Source organism: Larus michahellis, chromosome 2 (assembly GCF_964199755.1).
Source record: "Larus michahellis chromosome 2, bLarMic1.1, whole genome shotgun sequence".
Taxonomy (NCBI): domain Eukaryota; kingdom Metazoa; phylum Chordata; class Aves; order Charadriiformes; family Laridae; genus Larus; species Larus michahellis.
The window spans coordinates 55,559,538-55,577,740 of NC_133897.1; the positions used below are offsets into that span (position 1 = coordinate 55,559,538).

The 18,203-nt window shown below is 37.7% G+C and overlaps 1 protein-coding gene across 5 annotated transcripts in view; it reads right to left on the reverse strand.

The window, feature by feature from the left end:
• Positions 1–1,614: 1,614 nt before the first annotated feature.
• The window catches only part of GOLGA4 (golgin A4), a 71,771-nt gene continuing 55,182 nt past the window's right edge, over positions 1,615–18,203 (reverse strand). For 4 of the 5 annotated variants that reach the window (XM_074575534.1, XM_074575536.1, XM_074575535.1 and 1 more), the window contains 7 exons: positions 15,665–15,685; positions 15,423–15,491; positions 14,746–14,821; positions 12,311–12,414; positions 7,067–7,153; positions 4,434–4,497; positions 1,615–2,359 (listed from right to left, as the gene is read on the reverse strand). In XM_074575534.1, coding sequence (XP_074431635.1) covers positions 4,468–4,497; positions 7,067–7,153; positions 12,311–12,414; positions 14,746–14,821; positions 15,423–15,491; positions 15,665–15,685 — 387 coding nt within the window. In that variant the 3' untranslated portion in view covers positions 1,615–2,359; positions 4,434–4,467. The remainder of the gene's footprint in view (positions 2,360–4,433; positions 4,498–7,066; positions 7,154–12,310; positions 12,415–14,745; positions 14,822–15,422; positions 15,492–15,664; positions 15,686–18,203) is intronic. The other variant, XM_074575533.1, reaches the window with a different exon arrangement.

An 18,203-nucleotide genomic window follows, 5' to 3' on the forward strand; every position in this document is an offset into this window, starting at 1 on the left:
TGAAGAGATTTTGCCAGAGACAAGGCAGTAGGGAATAAAAGATGGAACTCTGGGTCCTTAACTATGATAGACAAGCCACGTCGCTTTAGACCATAAACAATAATTTAAAGCCAAATGTTTTCTTTAGCTGGTGGCCACAACAGATGTTGGAGAACTCAAGTTGTTGCACTTCTCCCAGTTTCATTAGGATACAAAAGTGTGCAAAAAAAATCCACCGTCTTCATTTCTTTTCCTGCAGGTGACAAAAAAGGTGAATCCCACTGCATTTGGAAAAAGAAAAAAAAAGAAAGAAACAAAACAACCAAAAAACCCCAAACCAAATCAAGCCCTGACTATTTTAAGCATCCTACATATTATTGGCCTGTACTTAGTCTTTGGAGCCACGCACAAATATTAGGCTGCTGTCTGTGCCCTGGCCTGAGGGTAAGCCAACTGAACAGGACATGGAAAACCACTGGCCATGACAACAGAAATGTCTGAACTTGACAGGTAACAGTATGAGAAGCTGACAAAAGGGATGGAATAATAGAATGGTTTGAGTTGGAAGGGACCTTAAAGATCATCTAGTTCCCAGCCCCCTGCCCTGGGCAGGGACACCTCCCACTAGACCAGATTTCTCAAAGCCCCATCCAGCCTGGATAGCGTTGTGAGGAACGGCTGGATCTTACAGGCGGTTAAGGGAGAGTTATAAAAGAAAAGGATAAACTTCATAGATAATCAGAGGCGAATGTTGGGGATGCAGAGTCTTGAAACACCAACAATGCCAAGGTAATACCATATGAAGCTGAGATTATCTAGATGACGGTCTGAGAAATACAAAATTTGGGTAGACAGAAATACAAAATTTTCTGGAGCAGGACTACAAATCAAATCTGTCAGTTTAGACCACAGCACATTAGCCAAACCTGTTTCTGTGGTCAGGAGGACCCGCTGTTTTCCTTGGCTAACAGGAGAGCACCCAGAGGAACAGACTGAGCATCCACGTGGCAGGATGCATGTTCCAGGCCTGATGGCATCGGCCACTAATCAGCGCTCCCTAACAGTATTCAGAAGCATCTTTCAGGCAGGCAGTGTATTTGGAAGGCCTGCTTATGTTCAGAGATGAGCTATTTAGAGGACTGCTGCTCCTATAAACGCCTGCTAGAAATTATATTCATGGAGGACTGATCACCTTGAACCATCTTGGCAAACTGGCATACACAGTACGGATGATGGTTATCGATACAGTAAACATCAAAGTAGCTGGATAACAAGTTAAATTTATCCATACTTACATATCGCTTCAGAGGATCACGACTCACATGCCAAAATGAGCAGACAGTCATTATTTAAAAGAACAAAAATACATAATTTAAAATTTTTACAAAGCAAACTTCCCTACTTGCTATATTCTTACGCCAGCTTCTCAGCTCACCACGTGTGTTTCACAGGTTGTGATCCCTTGAAAATCTGAAGGGCTCCACTGACTTCTTACAGTTCAATGTACTTGAGTAGCTCTTCTTATGAGAGGGATTTCAGCCTGGAAATGTCTCAGCTAAGAATGTCTCGACCAGGAATAAGAACAAAACTGGTGGATCCTTTCAAAAGAACAATCATATCAAAGAAGTTCCACAATTATACAGTAAATAAACTTTATTTAATCTCAGCTCTTGTCAGATTAGTGCTGTCAACAGTCACAGGTCAGCATATGATACAGTTATGTATTAACTATTTACAATTTACAGTAATGTACTTTTTCTCCAGAAAATATAAGTACAAAAGCTAGGAGTAAACAAATGAGGTACTGCAATTTGGATTTATTGTAGGCAAAAGCATATAGAAGTGATCTTTAGCAAACAATCATAAGATCAAATCGGGAGACAGTAGTCATCAAGAGTGCCTAGTTCATCAGGAAAATCACCTCAGCCGCTACCCATCCAAAAATGTATTGCACAATTCATTCAAAAAATAAAAAAATAAATAGAAGAAACAAACCATTTATTTCAGCTCTTAAAAAACACCCAGTAAAGCCTGTATAGAGATACAGTAGTGGGCAATTCCTTCCTAGGATAAAGTCTTTTCTCTCCTTTAAAAAAATAACCTTTAACACAAAATAGAAGACAGTGTTCAATAGAAGAGAAAAAAGACTCATCACCAGATAACCCCTGATTAGCGTTTCTTGTCAAGGCAGTTTTAACTATATTCATGGTCCAAAGGTGGTGCTGAGTTTTGGTTGTTGCTGTTCCATTTGTGACCTTGAATAATAGCTTTTCTTCGTGTCCCTTCTCAAGGGCCAACAACAGAGATATGAACATATTTTTAAGCAGCAGTGTCATGAGACATCCTCGTCGCAATTTCTTCAAGATGGTCGTAGCCATGACTGAAAAGAATGAGAAGTGAGAACAAATGAACAAATATTACATTATTGAGAGCAACTCAGAAGCACGTAGTATTAAAATAACAATGACGTTGTTTATTGATAGGAATAGGAGATGGAAGAATTTCAGATAAGTGACATTGCCAAATTATTAACTGATTTTGAGCAAGCAATTCCATTCCGGTATCTGCAAAACAGTTGAGAAACTGAGATAAAACCGAAATAACCTGTAGCGAAACGGTCAGAAGTCTCACTGGAAATAGATAGCCTACCACTTCGTCGCATCTTAATCCAATGAAAAACAAAGTTGTCCTCTCTGCATAAGGCTTATCATCAAAATTGAAATGATGAAGTAAAATTTTGGGTCTAGCAAAACGCATCCCCTAGCAGGAAAATATTTGTTGCTTTCACAATGAAGTCAGCATCATCTTAATTTCTACATTTCACGCACGCAAGAATACTATGTCATTTGCTGGCAATCTATTGATATAAGTCACAAAAGTACTTGAAAAAAAGTAAGTAGCAGCGGTTTCTGAGGTCTGAACAGTTTTCACACGTATTAGCTCAAGTTATGAAAGTATATCAGGTAATTGCTGACATTAAGGTCAAAATCAAGCCCTTCTTTGATACGTTTCAAATGTGGCTGTGAACGCCTGAACTTTTAATTCAGGTCTCAAACATGCTTTCTGCAATAGCGTTGTAAATAGCTTTGTCCTATCATTACCAACAATTCAATTCTTTTCAGAAGAGGACTAGAAGAAACAATTGCTGATTTTGTCAAGACGTGGTCAAGGCCAGGAGGCAAACAGTCCAACCTCTATCACGTTTTAACAGCAATGAAGTGGATCCGCTATTGTATTCAAAGGTTTAAAAACACAAAATAAAGTAGAAAGTGGGGCTGTTTGCTAAGGTGAACAGATTTTTTCCTTTGAAATAGATATTATTTTGTATTGAAGGCTCTATTTGCGTGACTGCAAGAGAGGAAGATAGCCCGGCAACTGCATTGTGATAACCGGCAATGGAAACAGCCTAAGTTAATCCATTTTGCTCCGGCAGTGGTGCAGGACAACCACTGCATTTCAGCCCACTGATAGCGATTGCTTCACATGCGCTCAATCAATTCCTGGCAACCGTGCAAAGCTTTTCAGTTGCAAAGGTGGAACAGGAAAGTTGGGCTGACCGTATCCTATAGAATTCAGCTGAAGAGTTTATTAAATATCATACACCACTAATGACTCAAATTGTAATCTTATCAGGCAGTGCAGAAAAAGTTTTATCAGTGTTCTTCCATATCCTACTCCTCTCTCAGCCGCTATTGCTTGTTTAGCTTGGCTACTCTGATGCAATCGGCATCTTCAGGCCTAAATCAGCCATTGCTTTTCTGCAACACTACAATTAGTGTTGCAGATTCATAATGAAAGTAGCTTAAGAAAAGCTGAAAAAAGGCATAATAAACTGAGAGCATAAGGCTCTCCGAATTGTTCTCCCGAATCTCTCTGCTCTAGCTTCTCTTGACACCAAGCCAAAGCTCTAATTCAGAAAGGTACTGCTGTCTAAATGCAATCATATCCGAACCCCTCTACAGAGATTATTTCATCAATCTTTCTTAAAATAATCCATTCTCATATTTATACGATGTAATAATTCATGTCAAGCAGTACAGTGTATATCTCTCATAAATCTGACTTATTTGTATATTCAAAAAAGGAGGTCAGAAAGTGAATAAAGACAAAACAAAGCCAAGTGCAATAAAATTTAATGTTACATATTAATTGATTTAAAATCTGGTTTTTGCTACAACTGAGATTTCTGTAGCTCAATCAACATTTCAAGTAATGCTTATAACTCAGACGATTGGTTTGGAATCAATATTTGCCATTTGCAAAATTGGCTTTGTAAAGCAAAACATGACTAAGAGTAGAACAAAGTTCATCATTCACACCTAGAACAAAAAAAACTGATTTTTTTTTTTAACAAACGAAAGCAATCAAGAAAAAAAAAAAAGCAGAAGAACGATTAGTCTCATACTACAGGTTTCATCTTTAAATAAAACAAGGATGTATTAGGCTTCACTCACCCACATGCTAACTAAGCACAGACTGATGGGATATTCAGAAGATACCACTGCGAGGTGAGGCAAACTACAAAGCCAGGAAGAAAACAGCTTATTGGACTACTTTGTTAATAGTATAGAGAAGAACTTTGTGGACATCTACTGCTTACGGATGAGATTGCTGCAGTTAGATCACAATAACTATGTAGTAAAAGCTAGATTAGTGAAGGAGATACATTGATCTAGCATATGTTTATTGGCCTAGGAATTTGTTAATTTTTTTCAGAAATCTGTTAAGTATATGCCCACTATGAGGGTAAATAATTACTCACAGATACTTAGCACTACATACGCTTATTCTTTTCCAGTAGCAGAGTTAATTAACAATTTACACACTCAAATTAGTTATCGATGTTTGGCCATAAACTAACACACAGAAAAAAAAACAAGCTTTATGTTAAAAATGCACATTTATGCTGTACTTCAGAACTTTATTGCTCACAAGAACTAAATACTGGGTACTTTCAAATACCAGCATCACTCCAACATTAAGTACTGAGAAATACTACTGCCATGTTAGTAAATGTCAATAAATAAAATACAAAAAACCAAGCATATTTCTTGAAAGAATAATTTATGAAGACCCCTCCAACTTTTTAGTCCTAAACAGAATTACAAAAGACTCGCCCCCCCAAAATAATTTGGGCTTCAGTAAACAAATTCAGTAACCTTGAAAGTGAAGAAAAAAAGATTACTGCATCCTCCCTAATATGTCCTAATATTTGAGTTTCCATTAGATGTCTAATTTAACCTCTGTGCATTTGGAAAGGAGCAAATTCATAGGCTGTATCTGACCCAACAAAGGACTGCTATGTGAAACCCAAGAAGTTTTTGATCAGGACTTGAAGCTCTTTGAATATATCCTATATCTATATCCTTAACATTCAAAGCACTTGCAGCCTGCAAAAAAACCTCTGTGTATGTTCTAGTCAAAATTTAATACCAACAACCTTTAATACCAAGGACCAAAACTCGCTGGATGAATTCAAGTTAAAGTTTTATTGAGTATCAGAAGTTGTGAATATCTGTTTTAAGAAGACCAGGTTTCAAGTATCAAAGAGCTGCAAAATAAGGTTCATCCTTCATTCCAACCTCTCTTTTGGCCAACAGAGAACTCAAAAGTTTTCTTAAATATTACTCTAGTTTGCCAAAAAAACCACAAACAAACAAACAAAAAAAACCCCACCAGCTTTCTACTTGAAGGTCAAAGAAAGAGAAAATTAATATAAAATCATGTTTGGGATGCACGATACTTGTTGGAGCTGCAGTATTATCAGCATTTATATAATTCTAAAAGTATTTTAAATATTGAAGATTGCAAGTCACTCTCAAATCTGCTATGTGTCCAGGAAAATGCTGAAGTATTTAACACTTTGCTCAGATTTGACACTTTAAGCAGATGAAATAGTAGAAATTTTTTTTAAATGTGTTTTGATGGATCAACGGGCCTTTAATGTAACTACTTCAACTGAAATGTAAAAATGCTCAAATTTTTATTTTATTCTATTTCTGAAAGTGCTAAATAAATATATATGCAAGACCAGCGAGAGAAACAGAATGTAATTATTCCTCTCACTTCAATTCATAAATATTTTACTAACTGACCCACAAAGAGAGGGATCACAGCGTTGACTCCAGATACAATGTAGAGAAAAGTATTACTGTGGTTTTTATCTTAATAAAAAATAGCTCCAATACATAAAATAGTAACAGTAATACCAAAGAAATGTTTATGCTCATATATTCTTCTTTTTTTTTTGGTCTGCTTCTCAAGTCAAAATTCACCTTTCTGGTAAATAGATTAGCTGGTAAATACCAAGCAACCGTCACATAATAAAAAGTGTATTGAAGCTGAAAAAACCCCAACCAAACAAAACCAAAGTGAAGTGTTTAAGACTTTTATTTTTGACCTGTCCTGACCCAGAGTGAACCTGACATATTTTGACTGTTTTGCAGTACAAAAGTAAAGCAGGGTCTTAAAAAAAAACCCAACAAACAAAACTCCCAAAAACCCCCAAAACCAAACCCCAATATCGCTAGGATACTCAAGATAAAAATGTACATATCCCACTTCTAGCACACATATCCCAGTTGTTTGAGCTAATCGGTTTTCTATTCCACAAGCAAAATGCCTTTTGCTTTTGCCAGAAATTTCATCCCAGGACTGAAAAAATCTCTCTTGACATATTTTTCATGAAAACTGGTATGACTCCACAGAAACTTCTGAATTTAAGAAACATGAATTTTTTGTCAGATTACTTTTTTGATTAGAAGATTCATCTGCAGAATAGCAGTGATGACTGAACTTGCTTTGTTCTGTGATACCCAGAACTATCAGAAATACAGCTCAACCAATGATAAGAAATAATAGTTAAGACAATATGCTTGCTTTTTTCCTCACTTTTGCTATAAACTCAAACCTACAGCTGGAATTTGACATTCCATTAAAGAAGAGGGAAAGAGGGAGAAAAGGAGTTTTCTTGAATGCGGACACGGGGGGGGGGGGCGGAAAAAAAAAAGATGTAAAAGAAAGTTTCTAATTCCTTATTCTTGCGACCTAACCTCTTGCATAAAACTTGGTTACTTATGTAACTTACCAATGGTCGAGCATCTTCTCGTTCTAGTATCTTCTGAGTCTGATCTGCTGGGAACTTCAGCACTGTTGTTATCACCTTGGCCATCGTCTAAAAAGAAATATGTCACCTTTAAGTAGTTTCATATGCATTAAATGCTTTGAAATATTTTGAAATGCATTTCATTTAAGAATACTGGATGCCATTTTTAGTAATATCAATGGAAAACATACTGAAACGAGTAAGATTTAACTACTTGTTTCACGTCATATATGCATGACACGTTATGTGAATTATTTGAAAACCATGAAGAATCTTCATTTCACCGTCACGAACGGCAGCTACTGTAATACGATGTAAGCTCTATGGTACCTACCCTCAAATACCTGACGTCCATTATGAAGACAGCATACTGTTACAAATACTGCTCCTACCACATTTGATCCTAATGCAGCCTTTCTGAAAAGCACATTTCAGGTGCATGGCACCTGAGAAAGCCCTTAGGGATTCAACTATATTCACACCATCCAAGTATTCTGTAGGGAAATGAAACACTGGGAAAGCAGATCCAAGTGTCAGATGCAGAACTCCAGTGGTGTAAATATTTTTAGCAGGTATACAATAACCCCGTATTTAAATGGCGAATCATTTAGACCTCCTCAAACAGAAGCTGTAAGAGTATCAAAGCTTTGTGCAAAACAGGCAATGATTATTTCCATTTTATAAACAGACAAGTGGGAAGAAAAAAAAAAAACCTCCAAAAGGCACAAAGCAAGGCTCAGGTAACTTTTGCAAGAAAGGTCAAAGTAAGAACTGCAGTGCAGCTCAAACAGAAGGTGACTGCTACAAAAGCAGTTACGGCTGCTCTTAAAGAATGTGGATAAGATAAGATTACTGCTCTGAATGTCTACTGTTTATTGCCAGTCTCACATGCGGAATGAAGAGGGGAGGCTGCCGCAACAAAGCAGCCGCAGGACAAAAAGGAGCACAGCTAAAAGTGAGAGGTATAGCCTTAATTTCCAACAATTGTTTCAGTATCTAACTTAACTAGGGATAAAAACAAAAAGAAAGCAAAGCAAACCAAATCCTGTTGAATCCTTTTCAGCTCAAAAAGCTTAATTTTAAGATATTAATAGTTCCCATAGTTAAGAAGTCTGTGTCTCTACTGCAGTTCCAAGATACAAAAAGGAATGTGCTCAGCGCCACGAACTAACATAAAACTTTTCTAATTTCTTTTACCCAAAGCCCCATCACAATTATTTAGGATTAAAAGATTAGGAAGCATTGAGCTTACAATCTATTCAAACTCTTTGTAGCAGAGCTATCAGGAAAGCCTTCTCCTGACAATCTTCTGCAGGACACAATGGTGTGCGTGCAAATATTACAGAAAAATCTACAAATGCTGCAAACACTCCCTGAAAGCATGGATACTTTTGTGCCAACTTAAATAGGGACTATCTGAAACCTTTCCCGAAAACATCCATTTTGTGATTTATCACTAGCAGTGACTTGAAATCATCTCCAAGTTTTTGAGGCTGCTAGGGAGATTTTGAAGCAGAATTAATTCAAGGCTATTTACAGTTGCATAGTTATGAAACAAAGTTACAAGGACCGCATAACTTAGGATAGTGTGTTTAATATAGGGTTATCTTATCACTCTAACAGTCTATTCTACTATAAAAAAAACCTTAATAACTCTTCAAGCATGTGAATACAGACACGTATGTTCCTGTATGTGCATCTCTGTACCTACCTATAGAAAGGCCCTGAACTTTCCCAAACACAATAGCTACTTCTGCTATAAGAGATGATAGTTTGCCTTCCCATTTCTTTCTATCAGGCTGACATATTCAGACACGTCATCTCTGAAAATAATACTTTTACAATGATACCAATCAGTGCCCTCTATAATTCAAGAGGTGCTGGTCAAAGGTAGGACCTTCAAAATCAAAGTTTTACAGAAATACCCCTTGTTTTTCTGGAATGCACAAGAACATGTCGAGGTGCCAGAAAAATACCTGCATAAATTTACTATCTCCGACACATATGTGTTCCACTGCACTCTTCCATGTACCTAGTCGATATCAATACAAACATTTATTACAAACATACAACCCTTGGACTGATTTTCTGGCCTCAGAACAGACTCCAGACAGCATAATGAAGTTACAAGCAGAGCATCTAGGATTTCTGGAAGACTTCAGATTTAGTGTGCTGTACAGCTGTACAGTGCAACTTTCACGTGTCTGTAGAAAATATTATTTAATTTGACCTAGTGGTTTATGCCACCATGTATTTCCAGGTTCAGATATTGTGAACAAGGTGCATGCTTAGAAAAAGCTGGCAATCTCATTTCATATACCCTGCGCCAAGGACAAGGCAAAAAAATAAAGTCGGACTGGAGGGCAAGACAGTAAAATCCCCCAGTGAAGACATGTACAGTTTACAAAGAATGTGGTAGGTTACAGGTTACAACCATAACTCCTGACTCTTAGATACTGAGCCACTATCAACCCTCAGCATTCCTCCCCAGCACTGTAACGCAACTGATGCGTTCATTAACGTCTCTACTTCATGGGGATTCTAGGGCCATTCACCAGGCTGCGTAAATGGCAACCCACCCTAGATAGTTTGCACAGGTTCTCTTGAACTCCTTTCAATACAGGGGGAATAATGTCTATAGAGATCACCAGTTCCACTGCTGAGCCACCTCTAAGACATGGCATACCTATCTGAACTATGAAAGGAGACCCCGCACAGGGATAGGCCACCAGAATGATCTTGTAAGAGAAAATTAGAAAAAACTGCCTTGTCTGGTTCAGGAAAACAAAAACTGAAAGGTATACCTGTATCGAGGAGGTAAATCTCAATACACATCTTGTAACTCAAGGACTGTGTCGAGGGGAAAAAAGCACGCACTAATACTTCACGAACACGCTTAGACTGTGTATTACAATATGTTATCCATCACATGGTTTTCCAGTCAGTGTAGCAGGACAAAACCAGTTTTGAAGACACAGTTCACTAAATTTAAGATTATATAATGAAATCCCTATGAGAGCAGACACTAAGCTCAGTGTCTTCCAGCAATACACCTAATGGTTGAAAGAAAACCAGCAGATGAAATAAGCTTGAAAATACTTTTTGAAGCAAAAGTGAAGCGACCGATGTATCTTCATATTTAAATTAGTAAAAACGCTAGCCTTCATTCCATTTTAATTTTCAATTAGTAAATGCCAGTACAGCTACAGTCTTGATCAGCTAATAACAGAGGTCTAGACAATACCAGAAATTCTTCCCTTCTTGCAATACATCGGACCATTTACTCTCAATTATAAGTTGCTAAGAGGTAATCAAACTGGCATGAGCACACAATAGAGAGGAACACAATCATATTCAATTTTAAGAACTCTGTCATTCTCCCTTATCTACCTACATCTAACTTCCAAAAGCTAAAAATTGTAGTGCTTTGAAATTTTTTTCTGCTGGTTGTTTGTTTAAATATACTTCCCCTTTCAATCATATCAACTTTCAAACAATGCCTTCTTGAGTTATTGTAGGAACCAGATGTCTATCTTTTCTGCTTTATTTTTTCTCCTAACAATATTCATCTTTTTTTTTTTTAGAAGCCAATGTGGAGGCAATGTTGTAATGGCATCTTCTGGTTAAATACAATGTAATCTCCAGGGCAAATAAATACGTATATATTTCTACAAATGCATACATATATATAAATGCATACATACTTAAATTTATTACATATATTTATTCGTATAGCGTTTAATCTAAGCAATTGAAAGGAAGACAAAAGACAGACCTAAAGTCAATTTACTTTAGCAGTCGTTGTTGTTTGTTGCTGTTATTGAAGAAATCAACCGCACATTTTAGCACATCACTGCTAAAAAAGGAGAAAACCCCTCACTACTACTTTATAATCCAAAGTTTTGAGGCATGTATAGTAATGTTTTGATGATCAGTAAGAATCAGCCTTAATGAGTGAAAAAGAGGTTCCAAATGAGGTTTTCTCGAATGCAAATTTGCTACATGCATCAGCTATCTGCAATAATCGTCTGCAGCAGTCTCAAGACTTGTTTGAAGCTGAAACATTGATGATGTCTTTTAGCGCTTTTGCTTGTCTAAGTCCCTCGCAACACGAAATCATAAAATCCAGTAACGTACGTATTTTTCTTTAATGATTTCAGTTGTTTGTTATTAAAGTAGGAGAGCCATCCAATGAGCCACTGGCTTGTGAACAGAAGGTAATGAGTGATTCTGGGTTCTTTGGATCAGGGATTTGTGTTTTTAATAAAAAAGGAATTAATATCAAAGTGAAAAATGGGATAAAAAGGGAGAGGAAGAGGAATCCCATAAGGACAAGATGTCCTGCACAGACCAAGTTTTATGCTGTACAGAGCACAATGAGAACAAAACTAATTAATACAGAAACCTACATAAAACCTCTTTGTTTAATAGTAGTCCAAGTTGAAAGCAGGGCAACAAAGAATGGAAGAACCCCAGGGAGGAGTAAAAAACCAAACCACAAACAAACAGAAAAAAAAAAAAAAAAAGCATCCACATAGCATTTACCATCCAAGAAAAATGTTTGTGTTATGACATACCTCTTTTGAACCTGGTCAATCTCTAAGCATCAGTATTGTTACAAGCCAGTAAAATTCCAACTTAGATATGATTTCACAAGCTTGCAGCATACAAGCAGCAGCCTACTGTGAAGCTTTTCACAACACATAAGAGTAAATGAATACTATTCTAGGCAAGGCAGACAGATTTGGGAGCCCTGTAAAACATCTTTAAGCAACAATTAAAGAGATATTTCACCATCTTCCAAGCTTCTGACAAACTATTATTTAATCCAACGGTTATTTATCATATTTGTGTCATCATGACATCAAAAGAGCATTTTTGCTAATGCTATGCATACCAGCTTTCAAAGTACATTAACCTTGACTAACAACAGGATTTTTGCTAGTAAAACCGTTATCTACCTATAAAGGTTTTTGTCTTCATAGGAACATTGGTGAGAGATGTGACAACCCTCCTTCCCCCTCCAGTCAACTTGGCATGCTGACAGTTTTTAAACTACGGACCATGCCTCTTCAGAAAAAAAAATGTGAAAGGCTATCAAATCCCATGTCAGTAATCAACAGCATGTAACAAATCACAAACACACGGTATTTCAAATCTATACAGCAAGGATGTTAAACTGTATTCTAACCTGCATCACATGTCACCATAGACAACTTCCCATACCTTTGTCTCACGACCCATCATATATTCAAAGAGCACTTTCCTCAAGTATTCAAACTCAGTAGGCTCCCCAAAGAGGGAAACGTCAGTATGGTGAAGGTTTCCATCTGTGTAAACAAAAATAAGAGAATATTTATACTGAGAGTCACTCACATGAATGCAAGCTTCACCAATGGCATGAAATTCAACGGGAACAAATGCTGGATATTCTGCACCTAGGACAGAGTAACAGCAGATGCAAAAAGGGGTCTGGGGGTGCTGGTTGACAGGAGGCTCAACAGGAGTCAGCAGTGTGCCCTGGCAGCCAAGAGGGCAAAACCCATCCTGGGGTGCATCAAACACAGCGTAACCATCCAGTCCAAAGAGGTGACTACCCTGCTGTACTTAGTGTTGGTGTGGCCTCACCTTGAGTATTGTGGGTAGTTCTGGGCCCCACCTAAAAAAAGATGACGGTTTTTTCCATTAAAAAAGGATGTTAAGGTACTTGAGCGCATCCAGAGGAAGGCACCAAAGCTGGTGAAGGGACTGGAAGGCATGTCTTCTGAGGAGTGTCTGAGGACTCAGGGTTTGTGTAGATTGGAGGGAAGGAGGCTGAGGGGTGACCTCACTGCTCTCTGCAGCTTCCTGAGGGGAAGGGGAGAGAGAGGTGCTGGTCTCTTCTCCCTAGTACCCAGTGCCATGACACGTGGGAATGGCTCAAAGCTGCATCCATCGGGGAGGTTCAGCCTTGACATGACAAAACATTTCTTTACTGAGAGGGTTGTCAAACCCTAGAACTGGCTTCCTGGAGAGGTGTTTGATGTTACATGCCTGTCAGTGTTTAAAAGGCCGATGCCCTTAATACCATGCTTTAACTTTTGGTCACCCCTGAAGTGGTCAGGCAGTTGAACTAGACGGTCATTGTAGGTCCCTTCCACCTGAACTATGCTATGCTACTATGTTCTTCTTCCTATCTCCTCCTTTCCCTACCAGGACACACTGAGGAAATCTCTGATGCTGTTTCTTCCCAGCGCTGCACTAGCAGAAGGCACTGAATACCCATAACTATGTCCCAGCCTAGGCCTTGGCTCAGTCACCTTGTGGGAAGGAAGCATGTACCTGCTGACGAGGGTGAGACCTGTGCATCATTTTGAGATGGACCATCTCAACAAATTTTCAAAAAGCATGTGTGAAGTGCAGTTCTTGAAAGTCTTTGCTCATCCAGTTTAGATGGGTTTCCACAGGACGGCAAAACCCCACATCTCTGACACGAGCAAGGCTCAAAGATGAAGCCCTCAGCCGGAAGCACGACGTGCTCCGTCAACTGAGTGGCTAACAAATCTTTTTGAGGTGAGCAATACCTGTTCATTTCTCTGTGGATTTTTGTTTTTGCTTCTTGTATTCATTTTTAAAAAGGCCGGATCTGTTACCTGTGGAAAAACATGCTAAACCAAAAGAGCCTAAGAACAACAGTACTCCCTCAGAACGAAGGTCCATGTGGCCCAATACTCTTGTCTCCCAAGTGGTCACCCATCAAAGCCCCCAGGAGGGCGTATGAGCAGCGCAAGCCTCCTCCTGCCAGGGTGCTGGGGGTGCTCAGAGGCCTCCCCTGGGACCCCCACCCCCAGCGTCTGCTGCCAAGGGCCCAGGGGCCGTGTCTCAGCTCCGCCCGGGGCCGTCAGTCCCTGCCTGGGGGATGCTGTAGGTGTGCCCGTCTCTGCCCCTGTCTCCTGGGTGGGCCTGGGACCTGCCCTGCAGAGAGCTGCTCTCCTGGATGGAGCCCTCAGGCCTAGGTCTGGGCTCCTCATGCACAGCTCTAGGCGTAACATAGAATAACTATTCTCTTGTGTTTCCTATGCCCACAGTGACTCAAATAATGATGAGACCGATATTTGCCTGAAATATCAGGGGTTTTTCAGCTCCAAAAACACCTTCAAAGACACACAACACACAGCTTACAAGTGGAAATGGGATTTTAACGAGACCTTGCAAAGAAACTCTATTCACAAGAAGAGCAAATGCCCAGACACGTAACACAAGAAAGATCCATAAAATTTCTATTGTTAGTTTTAAAGAGTCATAAAATGTACATTTAATTAGCCAAGACAAATGGATAATGCTTCCACGCCCATTTTCAAGTGCCAGTGCCTATACAACTCCTCTTGGTGATAGAGAAAGCTTAAGAACTCTGATATAGAGCTCTTCTAACTGTACGACATAAAAAAAAAAACAACAAAAAACAAAAAAAAAAAAACCAAACAAAACGCTGTGTGATTTGTGCATCTAAAAATCACACACCAGCTCTATTATAACAGATAAGACAAAACAAGGATAAGATGTCATAGAAATACTATATGAGTGTTTTAAAAAAAACCTGTCAATTTTAATAAATTGCATAAACCAAAGCATATCTTTCAAACAAATGAAAAACTTATTTGTGATGAAAACTGCGTACTTACCTCTGTATGGTGTTCCAACTGATGCGACGTACATATTCTTCTCATAATTTTTCAGCCGGTCTTCCAGTACATGAATCTAAATAGAGAACAGTCAAAATGATAAATGGTATACTCAAAAGCAGCTAAAATAAGTGTAAGTGAAATAGTTTTCAGCTAAACATCATCTCCTTCTATTAAAAATTGTGTTATTAAAAACTGTCCTTAAAATACTTAAGGAAAAGGGTGTACATGTGTATATACACGTATCTATATGCAGGGAAAGTGTTTTGCATATATATGTATATACATATATACACATCTGTTTTATATACATAACATAAGCATACATAAAAAAGGACAAAAATTGTAATTAACATCAAAAAAAGTTTAGTTTAGAAAAAGAAAAGACCCATAACTTCATGAAGTGCACTGTTCCATTTTTCACTGTGCAAATGTTTTGTTAACCTGTATCAAGAGCGTGTGGTATTTTCATTCTCAGGAGATAAAGGAATACTTTGAAAAGCGCACAGATCTTCCGAGAGCAAGTGTGAGTCCAAATTAATTTACATGCATATTATTTCCATAGTACCTGTGTGGAGATGTGCTACATCATCACTTGAAAAGAACAAACCTTTTAATACTGCAAACACAAAGTATCAAGCAAGAATACTTTTTACTTGTTCAAACAGCACCCTTACCTGCTCTCTGAACTCCTGCTCTTTCAGTTTTGAATCATTGACTAGTGTTGTCTTCTGTGCGAGCTGTGCCTGAAAAAACAGCCACGTATGGAAATCATCAAGAAACTGCTGAAGACAGATCACAGGTACCTTTTCAATAAAACTCTTTCTCCTTTTAACACACACAAACTTATAAGCAGTATTTCTGCTTTCAAACTGCTGTGAAACAGAATTATCTAGATCAAAGAATCAGTAAGACTTACCTGAAGTTCTGTTATTGTGACCTAGAACAACAAAAAAAATTTAGATTAAAATGTATGAAAAATACTGAGTGTATCAAGCACTGGACACAGGTAAGAAAAAAAGAAATACTGATCACCTAGTTCCGAGACAATGTGTTAATTAAGGATGATAAAAACTGAAATGACCAAATCACACATAACACTTATAAAAATAAGCAGTCCCATAAATAGAGTTTAACTTATTTGTACTGACAGTACAGAAAGCTTATATTTAAATTCTCTCATTTGATTCTGTAAGACAATGATCATAAACGTAACTTCAGGAACTTAGTATTTACGTATCTTTACAAAATGCGTATTGGAGATGAATGGTAATTGAACGAGTATTAAGCACACACCAGGAAAACCCTAACTACTATTAATACTATTCACAATATTGAATCTTCTTCCTTAGTTCTCCAAGATAAATGTGAACGTTTATCCGAAAATAGCTTCAGCTTAAGAGCTTCATTAGCTGGAAGTCTTGCAAAGATAGCAATGTTTACGAAGTACAGAAACAATTCTAAGCTGAAATCTCTATCTTTTGATGTTCAAACTTTAAGAAAAATAATGTTTTAGTAGTCATAGGTATAACTCAAGGTTGTAAATTATTTTAACATCAAATCATTTGTGTGCAAAATGGTTTATTTTTTTCTAAGGTAACCTAAACCTTTATACAGAAGTGGCTGTTTCTTCCTGAGCCTCTTTGGAATTCTGTTGAAAATGAAAGCTATTCCCCATCTCTGCAGGTTTACAAAGCCCGTGGGTTTTCCTACGCTCTGCAAACAGAATATAGGGGAAAATAATTCCTCGATGGATCTCAAACCTGCAAGTGCAATTCTTGCTTCTGAAGAGCTCAGTCTCACCAGACACTTAAGGCTGTTAGTATTTGCCAACTGTTTATCACAGTCAGAAAAATATTGTTCAAATGTATAGTTACGCTTCATGTCAAAGTGGATGTGTTACGTATGATGTTTGGCCTAGACTGACAACAAGCAGCACCGGAAGTTTTATAAGACAAACTTCTGTGACTTGGGAGACTCCAACTTTGGACAACAAGGGTACCAATTGCCCACAGAGGTTGATTCCAGTCAATGGAAAAATTATGAGCGTTTTACTACTATTGCTGAATGAAAAAAATAAAGAAAAGAGAAAAATGTTACAATGCAACAGAATAAAAAAAGAAGGTGAGACAAAAGATACCACAGCAAATATAAGATGATGAGAGTTCACATGAATGCACATGCGAAATCCAGATGTGGATTTGTACACTTCTGCTCAGGTATGTGGGTAAGGTCCACAAGTCCTGTTCAATTTTCTCATCTAGCTCTGTAACGTTGCACATATATACAATTGTATCCATTGCAAATATATGCTACTGTACCAAGTAATAGCAAAATTAGCTTCCTACAGACATACTGAGGACAGGCAATGGAGAAATTAAGACAGGTAAGAATTAAGAAGAACAACAAACCTTAATTTCTAAAGAGGAAAAGAGAAAACTACCTCCCGACAGACTGTATCAAAGAATGAGAATCCAATTCTGAAATATTGGTAAAACAAGAACTGAAGCTCATTTACTCACAGCACTCTAAATATTTGAGCTTTGACTAAACCAGAAGACGTACCAGGAGCCACCTGCACATTCAATAGCATCATCTGACTATTAGAATAGTTATATTGTTTTGAGACAAAGCCACCATTGAAAATAGTATGAAATAAGAAATTCACATTCAGTTAAATCAGAGTTATGCAAAATAAATCTTGTGAAAAATTTGCTAAATTTGAATTTACTTGGAATTCTCAAAATTATTCAAGAAAGCTTGATGCCTGTATGCCAGCGAAATCATGGATTTTTAACTGCCTTACAGTCGCCAAAAAATCCCGTTCTTATTCTGCAAGTACTTCAAACCTAGATGCTTTAACTGTACTAAAGTACATGCACTACCACACAACCCTGGTTTTCCTCCCCTCCAAATGAGACATCATTTATTCTTTAAAACAAAGCTATTTATGAGCAATGGAGTTCTCTCAACTGGTTTATATCACAGATGGAACAACTCCTTTCAGTTTCTCCAAAGTCTGCCAGAGAAACTCCAAGGAGTATAGAACTGTGGACAAGATTCTGAAGACAGGCAAAATTATCTTTTTATTTTGTTTATTGTAAGCAGATTCATTCACCTTTACATAGAGATGTAATATTTGCAATATTCAAATATTTTACAGCTCTATGCTACCATTGCAAATCTGTGTGATGCATTTCTGGAAAGAATTGAGAAATACATGAAATACTGTTGATGGTGTATAGTTTTGATACAACTTTCCTGTCCTATCAGTGAATATGTAATCCTGAAGATGCGTGTATAATATGACACCTGTATTTTAGCTTCATTAATGAAGTAAGCAGTGAAACAGGTAATGAAGGAGTCCTAAAGATAAAGTACTCTTCATATTTTTCAGAATTATATTTTAGAGTTTAGGAGTCTCTTAAAGAATCTTCCTCCAGATAATAAGCTTTCAT